Source organism: Acipenser ruthenus, chromosome 56 (genome assembly GCF_902713425.1).
Source record: "Acipenser ruthenus chromosome 56, fAciRut3.2 maternal haplotype, whole genome shotgun sequence".
Lineage (NCBI taxonomy): Eukaryota > Metazoa > Chordata > Actinopteri > Acipenseriformes > Acipenseridae > Acipenser > Acipenser ruthenus.
Window position 1 is genome coordinate 6,978,671 of NC_081244.1, and position 20,364 is coordinate 6,999,034.

General features: G+C 46.4%; 2 protein-coding genes and 1 pseudogene across 3 annotated transcripts in view; 2 read left to right on the forward strand and 1 right to left on the reverse strand.

Annotated features, from left to right (window-relative positions):
* Positions 1–1,604, reverse strand: part of LOC131724742 (caspase-14-like) — a 5,161-nt gene extending 3,557 nt beyond the window's left edge. The window contains exons 1-2 of the mRNA XM_059017446.1: positions 1,291–1,604; positions 1,004–1,093 (exon numbers count right to left, since the gene is read on the reverse strand). Of these exons, the coding sequence (XP_058873429.1) occupies positions 1,004–1,093; positions 1,291–1,482 (282 nt within the window). The 5' untranslated portion in view covers positions 1,483–1,604. The remainder of the gene's footprint in view (positions 1–1,003; positions 1,094–1,290) is intronic.
* Positions 1,605–1,608: 4 nt separating this feature from the next.
* LOC131724743 (caspase-14-like) lies at positions 1,609–5,228 on the forward strand. 2 transcript variants are annotated; one of them, XM_059017447.1, is made up of 6 exons: positions 1,609–1,818; positions 2,423–2,608; positions 3,318–3,543; positions 3,659–3,781; positions 4,088–4,197; positions 4,485–5,228. In XM_059017447.1, exons 1-6 carry the CDS (start codon positions 1,786–1,788, stop codon positions 4,626–4,628), a joined length of 822 nt encoding a protein of 273 aa, XP_058873430.1. In that variant the 5' UTR covers positions 1,609–1,785; the 3' UTR covers positions 4,629–5,228. The 2 variants fall into 2 exon arrangements, with proteins under 2 accessions (XP_058873430.1, XP_058873431.1); XM_059017448.1 differs by having other exon boundaries at positions 1,610–1,818; positions 4,459–4,625.
* Positions 5,229–9,543: 4,315 nt separating this feature from the next.
* LOC117404200 (isocitrate dehydrogenase [NAD] subunit gamma, mitochondrial-like) lies at positions 9,544–18,702 on the forward strand (annotated as a pseudogene).
* Positions 18,703–20,364: the final 1,662 nt, after the last annotated feature.

The window sequence follows — 20,364 nt, forward strand, 5'->3', positions numbered from 1 at the left end:
AGGAGAGGGGAGAGGGTTGGGAGGAGAGGGGAGAGGGGGGTAGAGGGAGAGGGGGGGGAGGAGAGGGGAGAGGGTTGGGAGGAGAGGGGAGAGGGGAGAGGGGGGAGGGGGGTAGAGGGGAGAGGGGGGGGAGGAGAGGGGAGAGGGTTGGGAGGAGAGGGGAGAGGGGGGTAGAGGGGAGAGGGGGGGAGGAGAGGGGAGAGGGTTGGGAGGAGAGGGGAGAGGGGGGTAGAGGGGAGAGGGGGGGAGGAGAGGGGAGAGGGTTGGGAGGAGAGGGGGGTAGAGGGGAGAGGGGGGAGGAGAGGGGAGAGGGGGGAGGGGGGTAGAGGGGAGAGGGGGGGGAGGGGCTTGGGAGGAGAGGGTAGAGGGGGAGGGGGGTAGAGGGGAGAGGGGGGGGAGAGGCTTGGGAGGAGAGGGGAGAGGGGGGAGGGGGGTAGAGGGGAGAGGGGGGGAGGAGAGGGGAGAGGGGGGAGGGGGGGTAGAGGGGAGAGGGGGGGAGGGGAGAGGCTTGGGAGGAGAGGGTAGAGGGGGAGGGGGGTAGAGGGGAGAGGCTTGGGAGGAGAGGGGAGAGGGGGGAGGGGGGTAGAGGGGAGAGGGGGGAGGAGAGGGGAGAGGGGGGAGGGGGGTAGAGGGGAGAGGGGGGGGAGGGGAGAGGCTTGGGAGGAGAGGGTAGAGGGGGGAGGGGGGTAGAGGGGAGAGGGGGGGGAGAGGCTTGGGAGGAGAGGGGAGAGGGGGGAGGGGGGTAGAGGGGAGAGGGGGGAGGAGAGGGGAGAGGGTTGGGAGGAGAGGGGAGAGGGGGAGGGGGGTAGAGAGGAGAGGGGGGGGAGGAGAGGGGAGAGGCTTGGGAGGAGAGGGGAGAGGGGGGAGGGGGGGAGGAGAGGGGAGAGGCTTGGGAGGAGAGGGGAGAGGGGGGGAGGGGAGAGGGTTGGGAGGAGAGGGGAGAGGGGGGAGGGGGGTAGAGGGGAGAGGGGGGAGGGGAGAGGGGGGGTGTTACCATAGTTACCGTATTCTTTTTTTTTGTCTTGTTCTGGCCGGTTCTCTTTTTCTTTTCGTCATCATCATCGCCAGGAAAACCCGGTGTGAATGTCTGGTGCTATAGAAAGAGAGTCACAGCACAACGTCCGTGATCTCTCGCCTGAACACTATTCCATTAATACACATATATGGGTTACTGTTATTTATTATTTGTGTTTTAATTGTATTTATTTATGTATTTTTTAATTGCAATGCAAGAATTTTACATCGAGAACATAAAATCCACAAACAACAAACACACCGTTTTTAACTTACCCCAGAACTGTCCATTGGTGTGGCCCTGTGACTTAATGAAATGGCTAACACGACGAAACCGACGAAAATCACAATTGCAGATACTATTAACCTCGCGGGCATTCTTGTAAATCTGTTTGGTCTTTCTTTAGCTCTGTTGGGAACGTTTACTGATCCGCAGTTTGACTGGATCCACGACCTACATAGACACATATACCATCATGATATAAGGGCGTTCCGTTTTTTCTTTATCTGTTTTTCAAAATGTTGTTTTAAAAATGCATTGGCTAATGCAGAAAGTAAAAACGAAAGTAACTCAACAGCACTTCTCAGAAATCAGGTCTGTGTTTTATTAACAGTGACAACACAGTACGATGTCAAACGTGGAAACAATAATATCAAGTCAGATGCAGCCTAATTACCATTAAATAACAAACGCGTTTATTTATTTATTTATTTATTTTATTTTTTTATATTTTTTTTCCTGGATCGCACAAGTTAGTATTTGACTTTGGAATGAGTTCACAAGAAGCGCTGAAAGATAAGTTTGTAAGTAAGAAACAATTCTACTCCCCAGCAAACACGGTCTATAAAATAACAATTCGAGTCATTCATTTATAAATGGGGCTCCTCATTTTAACCAACGACGTGCCGTTGTCCTCATTCGAGGGCGGGCTACTTTGTAATTTATTAATTTTAATTTTAATTTTTTGGACGATTTTAAACTGATTTTTAAATGTTGTCGTCAAATATATATTTTTTATTTTGTTAAGTCTAAATGTAACTGTAGATTCTACAAATACGGCTCTTCATATGCTTTTATGACGCCTTATTATAATAAATATAAGATAATGAAGCCTACAAATTGTACATTTCTTGGTGAGCCGGCGTGAAGTTTCACTGCTCGGATTACAGGAACACGTCTAACTTGAATGTCGTCGAAATAGGACGTTGGGCACACACACACACATATATATATATATATATATATATATATATATATATATATATATATATATATATATATATATATATATATATATAATGAGCATATTTATGTGTTTGTGAGAGTGTCTGTGTCTGTGTGTGTCTGTGTGTTTAACATGTTCAGATGTGTGGCCACCGGCATGTATAAAACATCCTCCTTCTGCAGAAGACACTGAGCATCGATTCATCAGACAAGAATAAATACGATATGGGTGGAAAACGAAGGGCACTCATGCTGTGCGTCAAAAAGAACCGAAAAGGAGCAGACAAGGACGTGGCAATGATGAGGGAACTGTTCCAAAACAACAAATTTCAATTTGACTGTGCAGATGGAGCCGACCCAACCGCGGAGGTCAGGCTGTCTTTGAGATGCATGCTTTACAATGCTTCCCTATGCTTTACCAGACCTCTCTGTGCTTTACAATGCTTCCCTATGCTTTACCAGACCTCTCTGTGCTTTACAATGCTTCCCTATGCTTTACCAGACCTATCTGTGCTTTATAATGCTTCCCTATGCTTTACCACACCTCTCTGTGTTTTACAATGCTTCCCTATGCTTTACCAGACCTCTCTGTGCTTTACAATGCTTCCCTATGCTTTACCAGACCTCTCTGTGCTTTACAATGCTTCCCTATGCTTTACCACACCTCTCTGTGCTTTACAATGCTTCCCTATGCTTTACCAGACCTCTCTGTGCTTTACAATGCTTCCCTATGCTTTACTACACCTCTCTGTGCTTTACAATGCTTCCCTGTGCTTTACCAGACCTCTCTGTGCTTTACAATGCTTCCCTATGCTTTACCACACCTCTCTGTGCTTTACAATGCTTCCCTATGCTTTACCACACCTCTCTGTGCTTTACAATGCTTCCCTGTGCTTTACCAGACCTCTCTGTGCTTTACAATGCTTCCCTATGCTTTACCAGACCTCTCTGTGCTTTAAAGTATCCATTTGTGACACAATGTCTGTGAATGTATTGATGTGAAAACATATAGTTGAGCTTTACTTGAGAGAATCATGTCTGCTTTGAATACAAGTTTGAATAAGTGTCTCTGCTTTAGGATATCCTGAAAGCAGTTAAAAACTTCAGGGATGAAATCAACAATAGCGAAGAAGACATCAGCTGCTGCTTTGTGGTCACTGCAAGCCATGGGAATCTGGGTACTATTTCTGGGAGTGACAACAAGAGAGTGGAACTGAACAGGATGTTTGAGCTCTTCAGGAATGACAAGTGTCCCAAACTTCGAAATAAACCAAAAGTCTTCATAATTCAGGCATGCCGGGGAAGTATGTTGAGGATCGAATTTCTTGAGTGTTTCAAATTGTTGCAGCTCTTGTGCATTTGTATAGTTTAAAATGACTGACACTAGTTTATTTTTCGTTCTTTCTTCCCCCATTCTAGCTGAGCACGATTTGGGAGTCGATAGGAATGCAAAGCCGTGCTATAAAAGCGATGGTCCTTCCCTGAGTACCTTCAGACCTTTCGCAGTCCATGATATGTTGACTGTATATGCTCAACAGCCAGGTACATTGCAAAGTCTTTCAGATTTCAGACTGTTATAGGAAGGGCCACAACAGGGATACCTGCCTCACAGAAGAGTGTGATTTTGTGGAATGATGAGACAGTCTTTGTAAAAGTGGAGGGGGGGACAAAGACCCGGGGACGAGGGTGTAGCCGGGTGTGGGGTGGTTGGGTGTTTGGGTTTAGGGTGTGGGGGGTTGGGTTAGGGTGTGGAAGTGGAGGCAGTAAAGTAAGATGGAAAAAAGGGGGAGGGGTATGGTAACTGAGGGATAATAGTAAGATCAAAAACACTCCGTTTTGTTTGTACAGGTTATACAGCCTTCCGGGATCAAACAACTGGGTCATATTTATTCAAGGAGATGGTGGATGTGTTTGAAAACCATGCTGGGTCCTGCCACCTCTTTGACTTGTTTACAAAGGTATAGTATGGAAAACGGTTCTTGTTTTGAGCAATAAAGAAGGGAACCCTAGACCATTTGGTTTAGCTGTGGGGAGGCCTCTTTTTTTTTTCTAAATAACATGTGCAGGCAGTATTTTTGGTGGGAGGGTCATTTTTATTTGGGCTAGGTAAAGCTGTCCTGTCTCTGGAGAGTATTTGACCATCACTAAACACGTGCTGCTGCGCCACCTGCTGGAAATTCTATTTGATTTTTTTTTTTTTAAACTTTATTTGATTAAAGGTTTAAAGCCTGGTTTCACATCACAGGTAAACCAGAAGCTTGTTCAATCAGACATAAGATTGAAAACAGGGGCGGATGACAAGAAACCCGAGAATGAAGACTACGAGACAGCAAAGCAGACTCTTCTGATAGAATCAACTCTGAAAAAGCTGTTGTACCTGAGTTCTTAAAGGGATAGCTCACCTGAATCTGTCTCGATGGGTAAATCACTGTGCATCCAAGGCTGTAAATGTGCACAAAGAAAAACAATGGAATTAAAATAATGTATGCAATTATAGCATTACTCCAGATCTCTTATTCTTAATTTATTTCAACACTTTTCACTGAGCACAAGGAGGTTCAGTTAAAGTTACTACGACAGGTGATTATATTAAAATACTTTAACAGAACCGTTCCTTTATTGTTTAAGTACTTCACTTCTGTTCAATTTTTTAAAAATGATTTTTAAACTAATTATTATTATTATTATTATTATTATTATTATTATTATTATTATTATTAATAATTATAATAATAATGAACAAAAGAATCATTTAAAATGATGTTTATCATTACAGTGTTGCATTTTTAAAACTTGTGCTGTTTTTTGTTGCTGTTTTGTGTTTGTCATCCAGTGTAAACTATTTTTTTTTTAATAAATGAAGGATCCTTTTTATACTTTTAAATTACAGCAAGAAACCATAATTGTATTTCCTAATTTTCTCTCCATAATTTTCAACTACTTGTAAGCAGGAGGGGTTAATTTTCCAATAAAGTGTCTATTTTATTTTTATGAATTATTTATTGTTTGTTTTTTTGTTTTGTTTTATGCTGTTAATGCTGTGCTGAATTGGGTGTGGTTTGTTTTCTTGGGGTGCATAGCCAGATTTGAACCTGGCAAAGGGCCTGGAATAAGAGAATTCGCTTCACCAGCTAGCCTCTATGTTTCCTGTTAAACATGATCGGGGTATAGAAGAGACTACATTGAAATGTCAAACTGAACAGGATTGTGGGGCTCTGTCTGTCTGTCTGTCTGTCTGTGTGTGTCTGTCTGTCTGTCTGTCTGTGTGTGTCTGTCTGTCTGTCTGTGTGTGTGTCTGTCTGTCTGTGTGTGTGTGTCTGCTTGTCTGTGTGTGTCTGTCTGTGTGTGTGTCTGTCTGTGTGTGTGTCTGTCTGTCTGTGTGTCTGCTTGTCTGTGTGTGTGTCTGTGTGTGTGTGTCTGCTTGTCTGTGTGTGTCTGTCTGTGTGTGTGTGTGTCTGTGTGTGTGTCTGCTTGTCTGTGTGTGTGTCTGTCTGTGTGTGTGTCTGTCTGTCTGTGTGTGTGTCTGTCTGTGTGTGTGTCTGCTTGTCTGTGTGTGTCTGTCTGTGTGTGTGTGTGTCTGTGTGTGTGTCTGCTTGTCTGTGTGTGTGTGTGTCTGTGTGTCTGTGTGTGTGTCTGCTTGTCTGTGTGTGTCTGTCTGTGTGTGTGTCTGTCTGTCTGTGTGTGTGTCTGCTTGTCTGTGTGTGTGTCTGTGTGTGTGTGTGTGTTTGTCTGTCTGTGTGTGTGTCTGCTTGTCTGTGTGTGTCTGTCTGTGTGTGTGTGTGTCTGTGAGTGTGTCTGCTTGTCTGTGTGTGTGTCTGTGTGTGTGTGTGTGTTTGTCTGTCTGTGTGTGTGTCTGCTTGTCTGTGTGTGTCTGTCTGTGTGTGTGTGTGTCTGTGTGTGTGTCTGCTTGTCTGTGTGTGTGTCTGTCTGTGTGTGTGTGTGTCTGTGTGTGTGTCTGTCTATCTGAGTTGAAGGATTTTAAATAAATAAATAAATCAATAAATAAATGGTTTACACCAAAATTGTTTTTTTTTTTCTTTTCGATTTTCAAATTGTAAAATCAAAATACAACAGAATTAAAATATACATACATGTGTATATATATATAAATATAATTGAAGCGTGGCCTCCCGCCGTGCGGCGGCGCTCGCTCGCTCGATTCAGCGCAGATCCCTCGTGTTTGATCAACCACTCTAGCCTCCCCGGAGTCTGATGTCTATGACCCGAGCAGCGAGTTTCTCAATCGCATCTGCAGGAAGACGGTGTTTGACCATGTCGAAGTTAATCCGACCGCTTTTCCTGCGGGATAGACTCGGCAGCGCGGCGCAGGTAACGTTTACACGCGTTAATCGTGTGGCTTTCACGTCTGGATCGAAATGATCCACTTTAAACGCGCAGAGGTCAAAACAGAAGCAGAGACGGGCAGGCAGGTCACACCCGGAGCCCCGCCCTCGCCCTCTTCATTGGCTGAGCGGGCGTTCAAGGGGCGTGGCTCTTTTGTAATGCTGGATTGTGATTGGGCCGTGGTGCTGTCGGTCACAGCCTGTTGATTTCTGTGGTTACATGAGATTAAATTAAACGGCCGTTTCTGGAATTAAAATAATAATAATTAAAAAAAAAAAAACTAGCTGTTGGCGTTCGTCAAAAGGCCGTAAATTGTGTAGCCGCAGGAAAGAGAAATCCACTCAGCACTGCAGATCATTGAACAAATACCATGCGGTATGATACAGAGCTGATGAAACTAAACTCTCTTCAGAATGTAGTAAACTAACACAGACACCAAGAAGAAGGGATTATATTGTAGCGTCAAACTGAACAGGATTGTGGGGCTCTGTCTGTCTGTCTGTCTGTCTGTCTGTCTGTCTGCAGCTTTAATGAAACTAAACTCTCTTCAGAATGTAGTAAACTAACACAGACACCAAGAAGAAGGGATTATATTGTAGCGTCAAACTGAACAGGATTGTGGGGCTCTGTGTGTGTGTCTGTCTGTCTGTCTGTCTGCAGCTTTAATGAAACTAAACTCTCTTCAGAATGTAGTAAACTAACACAGACACCATGAAGAAGGGATTATATTGTAGCGTCAAACTGAACAGGATTGTGGGGCTCTGTCTGTCTGTCTGTCTGTCTGTCTGTCTGCAGCTTTAATGAAACTAAACTCTTTTCAGAATGTAGTAAACTAACACAGACACCAAGAAGAAGGGATTATATTGTAGCGTCAAACTGAACAGGATTGTGGGGCTCTGTCTGTCTGTCTGTCTGTCTGTCTGTCTGTCTGTCTGCAGCTTTAATGAAACTAAACTCTTTTCAGAATGTAGTAAACTAACACAGACACCAAGAAGAAGGGATTATATTGTAGCGTCAAACTGAACAGGATTGTGGGGCTCTGTCTGTCTGTCTGTCTGTCTGTCTGTCTGTCTGTCTGTCTGCAGCTTTAATGAAACTAAACTCTCTTCAGAATGTAGTAAACTAACACAGACACCAAGAAGAAGGGATTATATTGTAGCGTCAAACTGAACAGGATTGTGGGGCTCTGTGTCTGTCTGTCTGTCTGTCTGTCTGTCTGCAGCTTTAATGAAACTAAACTCTTTCCAGAATGTAGTAAACTAACACAGACACCAAGAAGAAGGGATTATATTGTAGCGTCAAACTGAACAGGATTGTGGGGCTCTGTCTGTCTGTCTGTCTGTCTGTCTGTCTGCAGCTTTAATGAAACTAAACTCTCTTCAGAATGTAGTAAACTAACACAGACACCAAGAAGGGATTATATTGTAGCGTCAAACTGAACAGGATTGTGGGGCTCTGTCTGTCTGTCTGTCTGTCTGTCTGTCTGCAGCTTTAGTGAAACTAAACTCTCTTCAGAATGTAGTAAACTAACACAGACACCAAGAAGAAGGGATTATATTGTAGCGTCAAACTGAACAGGATTGTGGGGCTCTGTGTCTGTGTGTCTGTCTGTCTGTCTGTCTGTCTGTCTGCAGCTGTAATGAAACTAAACTCTTTTCAGAATGTAGTAAACTAACACAGACACCAAGAAGAAGGGATTATATTGTAGCGTCAAACTGAACAGGATTGTGGGGCTCTGTCTGTCTGTCTGTCTGTCTGTCTGTCTGTCTGTCTGTCTGCAGCTTTAATGAAACTAAACTCTCTTCAGAATGTAGTAAACTAACACAGACACCAAGAAGAAGGGATTATATTGTAGCGTCAAACTGAACAGGATTGTGGGGCTCTGTGTCTGTGTGTCTGTCTGTCTGTCTGTCTGTCTGTCTGTCTGTCTGTCTGCAGCTTTAATGAAACTAAACTCTCTTCAGAATGTAGTAAACTAACACAGACCCCAAGAAGAAGGGATTATATTGTAGCGTCAAACTGAACAGGATTGTGGGGCTCTGTCTGTCTGTCTGTCTGTCTGTGTGTGTCTGTCTGTCTGTCTGTGTGTGTCTGTCTGTCTGTCTGTGTGTGTGTCTGTGTGTGTGTTTGTGTCTGTCTGTCTGTGTGTGTGTCTGTCTGTGTGTGTGTCTGTCTGTGTGTGTGTCTGTCTGTCTGTGTGTCTGCTTGTCTGTGTGTGTGTCTTTGTGTGTGTCTGCTTGTCTGTGTGTGTCTGTCTGTGTGTGTGTCTGTGTGTGTGTCTGCTTGTCTGTGTGTGTGTCTGTCTGTGTGTGTGTCTGTCTGTCTGTGTGTGTGTCTGTCTGTCTGTGTGTGTGTGTCTGCTTGTCTGTGTGTGTCTGTCTGTGTGTGTGTCTGTCTGTGTGTGTGTCTGTCTGTCTGTGTGCGTGTCTGTCTGTGTGTGTGTCTGTCTGTCTGTGTGTGTGTCTGTCTGTGTGTGTGTCTGTCTGTGTGTGTGTCTGTCTGTCTGTCTGTCTGTGTGTGTGTCTGCTTGTCTGTGTGTGTCTGTCTGTGTGTGTGTCTGTCTGTCTGTGTGTGTGTCTGCTTGTCTGTGTGTGTGTCTGTGTGTGTGTGTGTGTTTGTCTGTCTGTGTGTGTGTCTGCTTGTCTGTGTGTGTCTGTCTGTGTGTGTGTGTGTCTGTGTGTGTGTCTGCTTGTCTGTGTGTGTGTCTGTCTGTGTGTGTGTCTGTCTGTGTGTGTGTCTGTCTATCTGAGTTGAAGGATTTTAAATAAATAAATCAATCAATAAATAAATGGTTTACACCAAAATTGTTTTTTTTTTCTTTTCGATTTTCAAATTGTAAAATCAAAATACAACAGAATTAAAATATATATACATGTGTATATATATATAAATATAATTGAAGCGTGGCCTCCCGCCGTGCGGCGGCGCTCGCTCGCTCGATTCAGCGCAGATCCCTCGTGTTTGATCAACCACTCTAGCCTCCCCGGAGTCTGATGTCTATGACCCGAGCAGCGAGTTTCTCAATCGCATCTGCAGGAAGACGGTGTTTGACCATGTCGAAGTTAATCCGACCGCTTTTCCTGCGGGATAGACTCGGCAGCGCGGCGCAGGTAACGTTTACACGCGTTAATCGTGTGGCTTTCACGTCTGGATCGAAATGATCCACTTTAAACGCGCAGAGGTCAAAACAGAAGCAGAGACGGGCAGGCAGGTCACACCCGGAGCCCCGCCCTCGCCCTCTTCATTGGCTGAGCGGGCGTTCAAGGGGCGTGGCTCTTTTGTAATGCTGGATTGTGATTGGGCCGTGGTGCTGTCGGTCACAGCCTGTTGATTTCTGTGGTTACATGAGATTAAATTAAACGGCCGTTTCTGGAATTAAAATAACAATAATTAAAAGTATAAAATAAAAATAAAAACTTGCTGTTGGCGATCGTCAAAAGGCCGTAAATTGTGTAGCCGCAGGAAAGAGAAATCCACTCAGCACTGCAGATCATTGAACAAATACCATGCGCTATGATACAGAGCTGATGAAACTAAACTCTCTTCAGAGTGTAGTAAACTAACACAGACACCAAGAAGAAGGGATTATATTGTAGCGTCAAACTGAACAGGATTGTGGGGCTCTGTCTGTCTGTCTGTCTGTCTGCAGCTTTAATGAAACTAAACTCTTTTCAGAATGTAGTAAACTAACACAGACACCAAGAAGAAGGGATTATATTGTAGCGTCAAACTGAACAGGATTGTGGGGCTCTGTCTGTCTGTCTCTGTCTGTCTGTCTGTCTGCAGCTTTAATGAAACTAAACTCTTTTCAGAATGTAGTAAACTAACACAGACACCATGAAGAAGGGATTATATTGTAGCGTCAAACTGAACAGGATTGTGGGGCTCTGTCTGTCTGTCTGTCTGTCTGTCTGTCTGCAGCTTTAATGAAACTAAACTCTTTTCAGAATGTAGTAAACTAACACAGACACCAAGAAGAAGGGATTATATTGTAGCGTCAAACTGAACAGGATTGTGGGGCTCTGTCTGTCTGTCTCTGTCTGTCTGTCTGTCTGCAGCTTTAATGAAACTAAACTCTTTTCAGAATGTAGTAAACTAACACAGACACCATGAAGAAGGGATTATATTGTAGCGTCAAACTGAACAGGATTGTGGGGCTCTGTCTGTCTGTCTGTCTGTCTGTCTGTCTGTCTGCAGCTTTAATGAAACTAAACTCTTTTCAGAATGTAGTAAACTAACACAGACACCAAGAAGAAGGGATTATATTGTAGCGTCAAACTGAACAGGATTGTGGGGCTCTGTGTCTGTCTGTCTGTCTGTCTGTCTGTCTGTCTGTCTGCAGCTTTAATGAAACTAAACTCTTTTCAGAATGTGGTAAACTAACACAGACACCAAGAAGAAGGGATTATATTGTAGCGTCAAACTGAACAGGATTGTGGGGCTCTGTCTGTCTGTCTTCCTGTCTGTCTGTCTGCAGCTTTAATGAAACTAAACTCTTTTCAGAATGTAGTAAACTAACACAGACACCATGAAGAAGGGATTATATTGTAGCGTCAAACTGAACAGGATTGTGGGGCTCTGTCTGTCTGTCTGTCTGTCTGTCTGCAGCTTTAGTGAAACTAAACTCTTTTCAGAATGTAGTAAACTAACACAGACACCAAGAAGAAGGGATTATATTGTAGCGTCAAACTGAACAGGATTGTGGGGCTCTGTGTCTGTCTGTCTGTCTGTCTGTCTGTCTGTCTGTCTGTCTGTCTGTCTGCAGCTTTAATGAAACTAAACTCTTTTCAGAATGTAGTAAACTAACACAGACACCAAGAAGAAGGGATTATATTGTAGCGTCAAACTGAACAGGATTGTCTGTGCGTCTTTCTGTGTGGGCCTGTCTGTGTGTCTGTCTGTCTGCCTGTCTGTCTGCGTGTCTGTGTGTGTGTGTGTATGTGTGTGTGTGTCTCTGTCTGTGTGTCTGTCTGTGTGTGTCTGTCTGTCTGCCAGTCTTTGTGTGTGCCTGTCTGTCTGTCTGTCTGCCTCTGTGTCTGCGTGTCTGTGCGTCTGCCTGTGTGTCTGTGTGTGTGTCTGCGTGTCTGTGCGTGTCTGTGTGTCTGTCTCCGTCTCTCTGCTCTAATACGTGTTTTCATGATCTCTTCTTGCAGGTTTTTGGTGTTGCAGGGAGCAGCCGGAGAGGCAAAGCGTGGGATTCTGTAAGTGAAAGAGAGGATTTAGAGCTGGGATCGGAAACGCAAACGAGAAGGATCTGTCCTGGTTAAAATACTACAACTACGACTACAACTACTACTACTACTACTACTAATAATAATAATAATAATAATAATAATAATAATAATAATAATAATAATAAAAATAATAATCATCATCAATAATAATTAGTTTAAAAATCATTTTTAAAAAATTGAACAGAAGTCAAGTACTTAAACAATAAAGGAACGGTTCTGTTAAAGTATTTTAATATAATCACCTGTGGTAGTAACTTTAACTGAACCTCCTTGTGAGACGTCAAACAAACGAGCTCCTATTGGAAGTGACTCAGCAGCAGCAGCAGCAGCAGTTGATGATGATGCAGAGTTCACCCCCCTAGTCTCTCTGGGAGTCTCTTTGGATAAAAGCGCCTGCTGTAAGTCTCATTTAGTGATAGAGGTAAGCAGATGGGTTTGCGTTGTGGATGTGAGGGTAGCTCAGTGGTTTCAGCAGGTCTGTTTGAGTGTTCGTTCGGCTCCTTGTGTCTGTGCCGCTGTGTGTTAAAAACTAACTCTGGAATTTTGTGTTTCTCATTCCCCCCCCCCCCCCCCCCCCCCCCGCCCCCCCCCCGCTTGCTCTTCGGGTCTCCAGAATAAGATTATTGTGAGTATGACTTTCACACAGTTAATGTGTGGTGTGGAGGGGCGGCTTCTGCTAAGAGAAGCATCTCAGGGATGGGAATCAGACTCCCGCTGCACAGCAGTGTGATCCAGTCCTGGTTTCACTGGGAGTTTAATAATCAGACGCACCTGAGCTTGTTAGCTAGACACACTGGGGGCTGATCAAGCTGGTAGTAAAACCTGGACTGGGTGACGCTGCTGTGCAATAGGAGTCTGATTGCCATCGTTGGTGTCTCGGTGTGTGCATCTGTCTCGGTGTGTGTGCGTCTTTTGCCATTGTGTATGTCTCGGTGTGTCAGTGTCTCAGTGTTTCACTGTGTGTCTCAGTGTGTGTTTGTGTCTCAGTGTGTGTCTGTGTCTCAGTGTGTGTCTCAGTGTGTGTTTGTGTCTCAGTGTGTGTTTGTGTCTCAGTGTGTTTGTGGTACTGCAGCATTGCTGGATTATCTAGGTTAAGGCAGCCCAGCTCCAGAGTTCCTAATCCCCCCTCCTCTCTCTCCCCAGCCCCCCCCTGCTAAGTACGGAGGCCGGCACACGGTCACCATGATCCCGGGGGATGGGATCGGACCAGAGCTGCTCCGACACGTCCAGGAAGTGTTCCGGTAGGTCTGGACTCGGGTTCAAGTACCTTCCTGTACAGAACTGGGGCATTGTAAAGCATAGGGAAGCATTGTAAAGCACAGAGAGGTCTGGTAAAGCATAGGGAAGCATTGTAAAGCACAGAGAGGTCTGGTAAAGCATAGGGAAGCATTGTAAAGCACAGAGAGGTCTGGTAAAGCATAGGGAAGCATTGTAAAGCACAGAGAGGTCTGGTAAAGCATAGGGAAGCATTGTAAAGCACAGAGAGGCATGGTAAAGCATAGGGAAGCATTGTAAAGCACAGAGAGGTCTGTGAGCTTTAGCTGCAGCGTTTGATCAGGCTGGGTCGTGTGTTACCTGGGCTGGGGTGTGACGTGTGTCGTTGGCGTGTGCAGGTACTCGTGTGTGCCCGTGGATTTCGAGGTGGTTCACGTCAACTCCGCCATGACAGAGGAGGATGACATCGACAACGCCATCACAGCCATCCGACGTAACGGAGTGGCACTGAAGGGTGAGAGAGAGAGTGTGTGTGTGTGTCTGTGTGTTTCTGTGTGTGTGTCTCCTTGGTTCTGTGTGTGTGTGTCGCGGTCTGTCATTCTGTCTGTCTGTGTGTGTGTGTGTCTCCGTCTGTCTGTCTGTGTTTCTGTGTGTGTCTCTCGGTCTGTGTTTCTATGTGTGTCTGTCTTTTGGTTTTCTATGTGTGTCTGTCTTTTGGTTTTCTCTGTGTGTCTGTCTGTTTTGGTTTTCTGTGTGTGTGTGTGTGTGTGTGTGTCTGTTTTGGTTTTCTGTGTGTGTGTGTGTGTGTCTGTTTTGGTTTTCTGTGTGTGTGTGTGTGTGTCTGTTTTGGTTTTCTGTTTGTGTGTGTGTGTGTGTCTGTTTTGGTTTTCTGTGTGTGTGTGTGTGTGTGTCTGTTTTGGTTTTCTGTTTGTGTGTGTGTGTGTCTGTTTTGGTTTTCTGTGTGTGTGTGTGTGTCTGTCTGTTTTGGTTTTCTGTGTGTGTGTGTGTGTGTGTCTGTTTTGGTTTTCTGTGTGTGTGTGTGTGTGTCTGTTTTGGTTTTCTGTTTGTGTGTGTGTGTGTGTCTGTTTTGGTTTTCTGTGTGTGTGTGTGTGTGTGTGTGTCTGTTTTGGTTTTCTGTGTGTGTGTGTGTGTGTCTGTTTTGGTTTTCTGTGTGTGTGTGTGTGTGTCTGTTTTGGTTTTCTGTTTGTGTGTGTGTGTGTGTCTGTTTTGGTTTTCTGTGTGTGTGTGTGTCTGTTTTGGTTTTCTGTGTGTGTGTGTGTCTGTTTTGGTTTTCTGTGTGTGTGTGTCTGTTTTGGTTTTCTGTGTGTGTGTGTGTGTGTGTCTGTTTTGGTTTTCTGTTTGTGTGTGTGTGTCTGTCTGTTTTGGTTTTCTGTTTGTGTGTGTGTGTCTGTCTGTTTTGGTTTTCTCTGTGTGTGTGTGTGTCTGTCTGTTTTGGTTTTCTTTCGTGTGTGTGTGTGTGTGTGTGTGTAAAGCTCACAAGCTGTGGAGCTGATAAGCCAATCAGAAGTTTCTCTTTGTTATTCTGTTTGCAGGAAACATCGAAACCAGCCACACCATGCCCCCCTCCCACAAATCCAGGAACAACCTGCTCCGGTAGGGATCGCTGCTTTTAATTATTTGAATCACAAGTCGCTGTTCCCCCCCATGAGTTTCACCATTAGGCACACCTGAGCCTGTTACCTGCACACACTGGGGCAGGTAGTAAAACCTGGACTGGGTGACGCTGCTGTGCAATGGGAGTCCTGCCCCCCTCCCCTCCCTGATGGCTGTGTGTTGTGTTTGCAGCACTAGCCTGGACCTGTACGCCAACGTGATTCACTGCCAGAGTCTGCCGGGCGTGCAGACCAGACACAGAGACATCGACATCATGATCATCCGAGAGAATACAGAGGGGGAGTACAGCAGCCTGGAGCACGAGGTGAGAGAGAGGGAGAGAGGGAGAGAGGGAGAGAGGGAGAGCGAGAGAGCGAGAGAGAGGGAAAGAGAGAGGGAGGGATTGATACAGCAGCCTGGAGCACGAGGTGAGGGAGAGAGGGAGAGAGGGAGAGAGGGATCGATACAGCAGCCTGGAGCACAAGGTGAGAGAGAGGGAGAGAGGGGGGGAGAGGGAGAGGGAGAGGGAGAGGGGAGAGGGGAGAGAGGGAGGGAGGGGAGAGAGAGAGGGAAGCAGGGGGCGGGGGGATACAGCAGCCTGGAGCACGAGGGGAGGGGAGGGGCATAACATAAAAAAGAAAATTAATTGATTTTGTGTGTGTGTGTGTGTGTGTGTGTGTGTGTGTGTGTGTGTGTGTCTGTGTTCTCAGAGTGTCCCTGGCGTGGTGGAGAGTCTCAAGATCATCACCAAGTCGAACTCTCTGCGCATCGCGGACTACGCCTTCCGCCTGGCGAGGGAGAAGGGCAGGAAGAGGGTGACTGCCGTGCACAAAGCGAACATCATGTGAGTCCCAGTGATCCCAGTGAGCTGAAACCAGCGATCCCAGTGAGCTGAAACCAGCAGACCAGCGTTTGGGCTCCAGTGCCTTCATCAGTGTGATTGAAACTAGAAGAGACCGAGTCAAGCAGACCAGCGTTTGGGCTCCAGTGCCTTCATCAGTGTGATTGAAACTAGAAGAGACCGAGTCAAGCAGACCAGCGTTTGGGCTCCAGTGCCTTCATCAGTGTGATTGAAACTAGAAGAGACCGAGTCAAGCTTACCCCCTCCCTCCTCTCTCTGTCTGTACAGGAAGCTGGGTGACGGGCTCTTCCTGCAGTGCTGTAAAGAGGTGGCTTCTGGGTATCCAGACATCGCCTTCGACAGCATGATTGTGGACAACACCACCATGCAGGTGAGAGGAGCTGGGTGTGAAATCCATCCTCCTAACAATGGGACCTGACTTAACACTAATAAACTCCATCTCTCTCCCTCCCTCTCTCCTCTCCTCCCTCTCCCTCCCTCCTCTCCTCCCTGCTCCCTCTCCCTCCCTATTCTCCCTCTCCTCTCTTTCTCTGCCCTCTCCTTTCTCCCCCCCTCCTCTCCTCCCCCCTCCTCTCCTCTCTCTCCTCCTCTCTCCCTCCTCTTCTCTCTCCTCCCCTCCTCTCCTCTCTCCTCCCCCCTCCTCCCTCTCCTCTCCTCTCGACCTCTCCCTCCTCTCTCCTCTCCCTCTCCCTCTCCCTCCCTATTCTCCCTCTCCTCTCTTTCTCTGCTCTCTAACCCTCTCTCCTTTCTCCTCCCCTCCGTTCTCTCCTCCCTCTCTCCTCTCCCTCCTCTCCCCTCTCTCCTCTCCCCTCCTCTTCTCTCTTCCTCCCCCTCCTCTCTCCTCTCCTCTCCTCCCTCTCCTCTCCCCTCTCCTCCCCCTCCTCTCTCCTCCCTCTCTCCTCTCCCTCCTCTCCCCTCTCTCCTCTCCCCTCCTCTTCTCTCTCCTCCCCCTCCTCTCCTCTCTCCTCCCCCTCCTCTCCTCTCTCCTCCCCCTCCTCCCTCTCCTCTCCCTCTCCTCCCCCTCCTCTCTCCTCTCTCTCTCGCTCTCTCCTCCCTCTCCCTCCTGTCTCCTCTCTCCTCTCTCTCTCTCCCCCCCAGCTGGTCTCTAAGCCCAGCAGTTTGATGTCATGGTGATGCCCAATCTCTATGGTAACGTGGTCAGCAACGTGTGTGCGGGGCTGGTGGGGGGGGCCCGGCCTGGTCCCGGGAGCCAACTTGGGGGCGAGACTACGCTGTCTTCGAAACGGTGAGCGACCAGCTGTGTGTGTGAGCCTGCGTGTGTGTTATTGTTTGGTGAGCCTGTGTATTATTATTATTATTATTATTATTATTATTATTATTATTAATTTCTTAGCAGACGCCCTTATCCAGGGCGACTTACAATTGTTACAAGATTCACATTATTTTTACATACAATTACCCATTTATACAGTTGGGTTTTTACTGGAGCAATCTAGGTAAAGTACCTTGCTCAAGGGTAGAGCAGCAGTGTCCCCCCCACCTGGGATTGAACCCACGACCCTCCGGTCAAGAGTCCAGAGCCCTGACCACTGCTCCACACTGCTGCCCTGTATTACTGAGTAAACAGAATCTGACCCGACCCGAGTGTTGCTTGACAATTCGGTACGGGTCGGGTCTGGGCAGACCCACGAAGACCTCCAACGTACAGCACAGTGTATATCTTGTGTGTACAGTGTGTGCTCTGTGCTGTGTGCTCTGTGCTGTGTGCCTGTGTGCTGTGTGCTGTGTGCTGTGGTTTGGTGTGCGAGTGTGTTATTGTTTTGTGTGTTGTATTGTGTGTTGTTGTATTGTGTGTTTTATTGTGTTTGTTTTGTGTGTTTCTCTGTTTTCAGGCCACCAGGAACACGGGGAAGAGCATCGCCACAAGAACACGGCCAACCCCACGGCCATGCTGCTGGGCCAGCTGTATGATGCTGGATCACCTGCAGTGAGTCGACACAGCACTCACACTAACACACACACTAACACACACACACAGCCCTGCACGCTCACAACACACACACACACACACACAGCCCTGCACGCTCACACACACACACACACACACACCCACACACACACACACACACACTAACTAACATACGCACTGACACACACACACACACACACACACACACACACACACACTACTAACACACACACTAACTAACATACACACTAACTAACATACACACACTGACACACACTCACAAACACACTGACTCACTCACTAGCCCTACACACACACACTCACACACACACTAACACACACACTAACACACACACACTAACTAACATACGCACTGACACACACACACACACACACACACACTGACTCACTCACACTAACACACACAGCCCTACACACACACACACTGTCACTCACTCACACACACACTCACACACACACACTAACACACACACACTAACACACACACAAAAAACACTAACACACACACACCCAACTAACATACACACTAACACACACACACACACACACACTGACACTCACTCACACACACACTCACACACACACTCGGTAATGAAGTGAAAAAAAGTAAAAAATGTTTATCTATTTTATTTATTTATTTATTTATTTTTTATTTTGTGTTTGTTTTCGCTTCAGGCTCCACGATTACGCTGCGTTGATCCGAAGCGCTATTCTGAGGACCATGAACGAGACCCGGGTAAGAGTCTGAGAACGGGCGTGGCCCTGGCAGGGGTGGGAGGTGGGGGCGTTGTTAGGGTTACTTGATAACTTTTATATCCTCTGTAACGAACGGTCCAGTTCACTGTGGATAAAAGCGTCTTCTGAATGACTCGTATTAATAATAATAATAATAATAATAATAATAGTAATAACTCCTCCCCCTTTTTCAGATGCACACCGCTGATATCGGGGGGCAGGGCACCACGTCGGAGGTGGTTCAGAGCATCATGAGGCTGATGCAGGGAGCCTCTCTGCGCAGCGCGGCCGCTTTCTGAGGGGTCACGCAGCACACCGCGTGTTTGATACTCCCTCGCACCTCGCAGAGCTACTCCCAAAAACCGTCATTTCAGATGTCCCGGGACAGACCGGGGTTTAAAACGGGTCCTCTTCATTTACTTCACTGTGTGCTTTGTCCGTTTTGTAAAATCCCGACGCGTCTTTCGTTCTTTCTATCCCATAATAACTCCTTTCCAAAATCGCTCTTCATCTTGTTTTTCTTTCTTTTTTTTTAATGGACAGAAGTTTTGTATCACCTAGAATTTTAGAATTGAGACCCAATTAAAAAAAATAATAATTTATACATCTATCTCCAATATAGTTTATTTAGCAGACGCCTTTATCCAAGGCGACTTACAGAGACTCGGGTGTGTGAACTATGCATCAGCTGCAGAGTCACTTACAACTACGTCTCACCCGAAAGACGAGCACAAGGAGGTGAAGTGACTTGCTCAGGGTCACACAATGAGTCCGTGGCTGAGGTGGGATTTGAACCGGGACCTCCTGGTTACAAGTCCTTTTCTTTAACCACTGGACCACACAGCCTCCTATATAATTATATTATATAAATTATTAGCCTCCAATTATAAATTGAGACATTTTATTTCCGTCATGTAATCCAAGAAACTACAAAATTATATTGAAAAAATAAAATAAAAAAAAAGTCTACCGGAAGCCATGATAGTCAAATACAGAAACTTCAGACAGTGTCTCTCCCTTTCTTGAATCTGCAGTGCGTTTGTTGCAATGCTGTTCCTTGACCACAGGATGGCAGCCCTACCCTTTTTATAAAGTGCCCCCCCTAGTGCAACTCCGTGACTTTCAACACTTCTCCAGGACAGCGGCGCTTTCTGTAAAACCTCAGAGAACAGCCAGGTAAGGGACCCTGTCATGAACTGAGACACGCACACACACTGAGACACGCACACACTGAGACACACGCACACTGAGACACGCACACACTGAGACACACCGCACACTGAGACACGCACACACTGAGACACGCACACACTGAGACACGCACACACTTAGACACACGCACACTGAGACACACGCCACACTGAGACACACACACACTGAGACACACGCACACTGAGACACGCACACACTGAGACACACGCACACTGAGACACGCACACACTGAGACACACGCACACTGAGACAAACGCACACACTGAGACACACGCACACTGAGACACGCACACACAGAGACACACGCACACTGAGACACGCACACACTGAGACACACGCACACTGAGACACGCACACACTGAGACACACGCACACTGAGACACGCCACACACTGAGACACACGCACACTGAGACACGCACACACTGAGACACACGCACACTGAGACACGCACACTGAGACATGCACTCACTGAGACACACGCACACTGAGACACACGCACACTGAGACAGGCACACCTGAGACACACGCACACTGAGACACACGCACTGTCACAGTCGGACACTGAGCCACGGTATACATACCGCACACGCACACGCACACCGCACACGCAGACACTCTCTGGGTTTTGCAGTTTGATTAGTCTCTCTTTGACAGACCCGGTAATTTGAGCGCGCGTGTGACTAATTGCAGTCCTGTTAATTATAGTCTGAAAAGGTCGTTTTCGATGAGAGAGAGAGAGAAGAGATCGTAATACGTATGCAATTGCTTTGGCAACACTGTGGAAAATAAGTCATGCTAATAAGCACTTTGAATTGAATAGAATTGAGAGAGAGAGAGAGAGAGAGAGAGAGAGAGAGGAGGAGAGGGGAGAGAGAGAGAGAGAGAGAGAGGAGAGAGAGAGAGAGAGAGAGAGGTTTATTATCGCAGAAACAAAATGATGATAATGAATATTTAGTT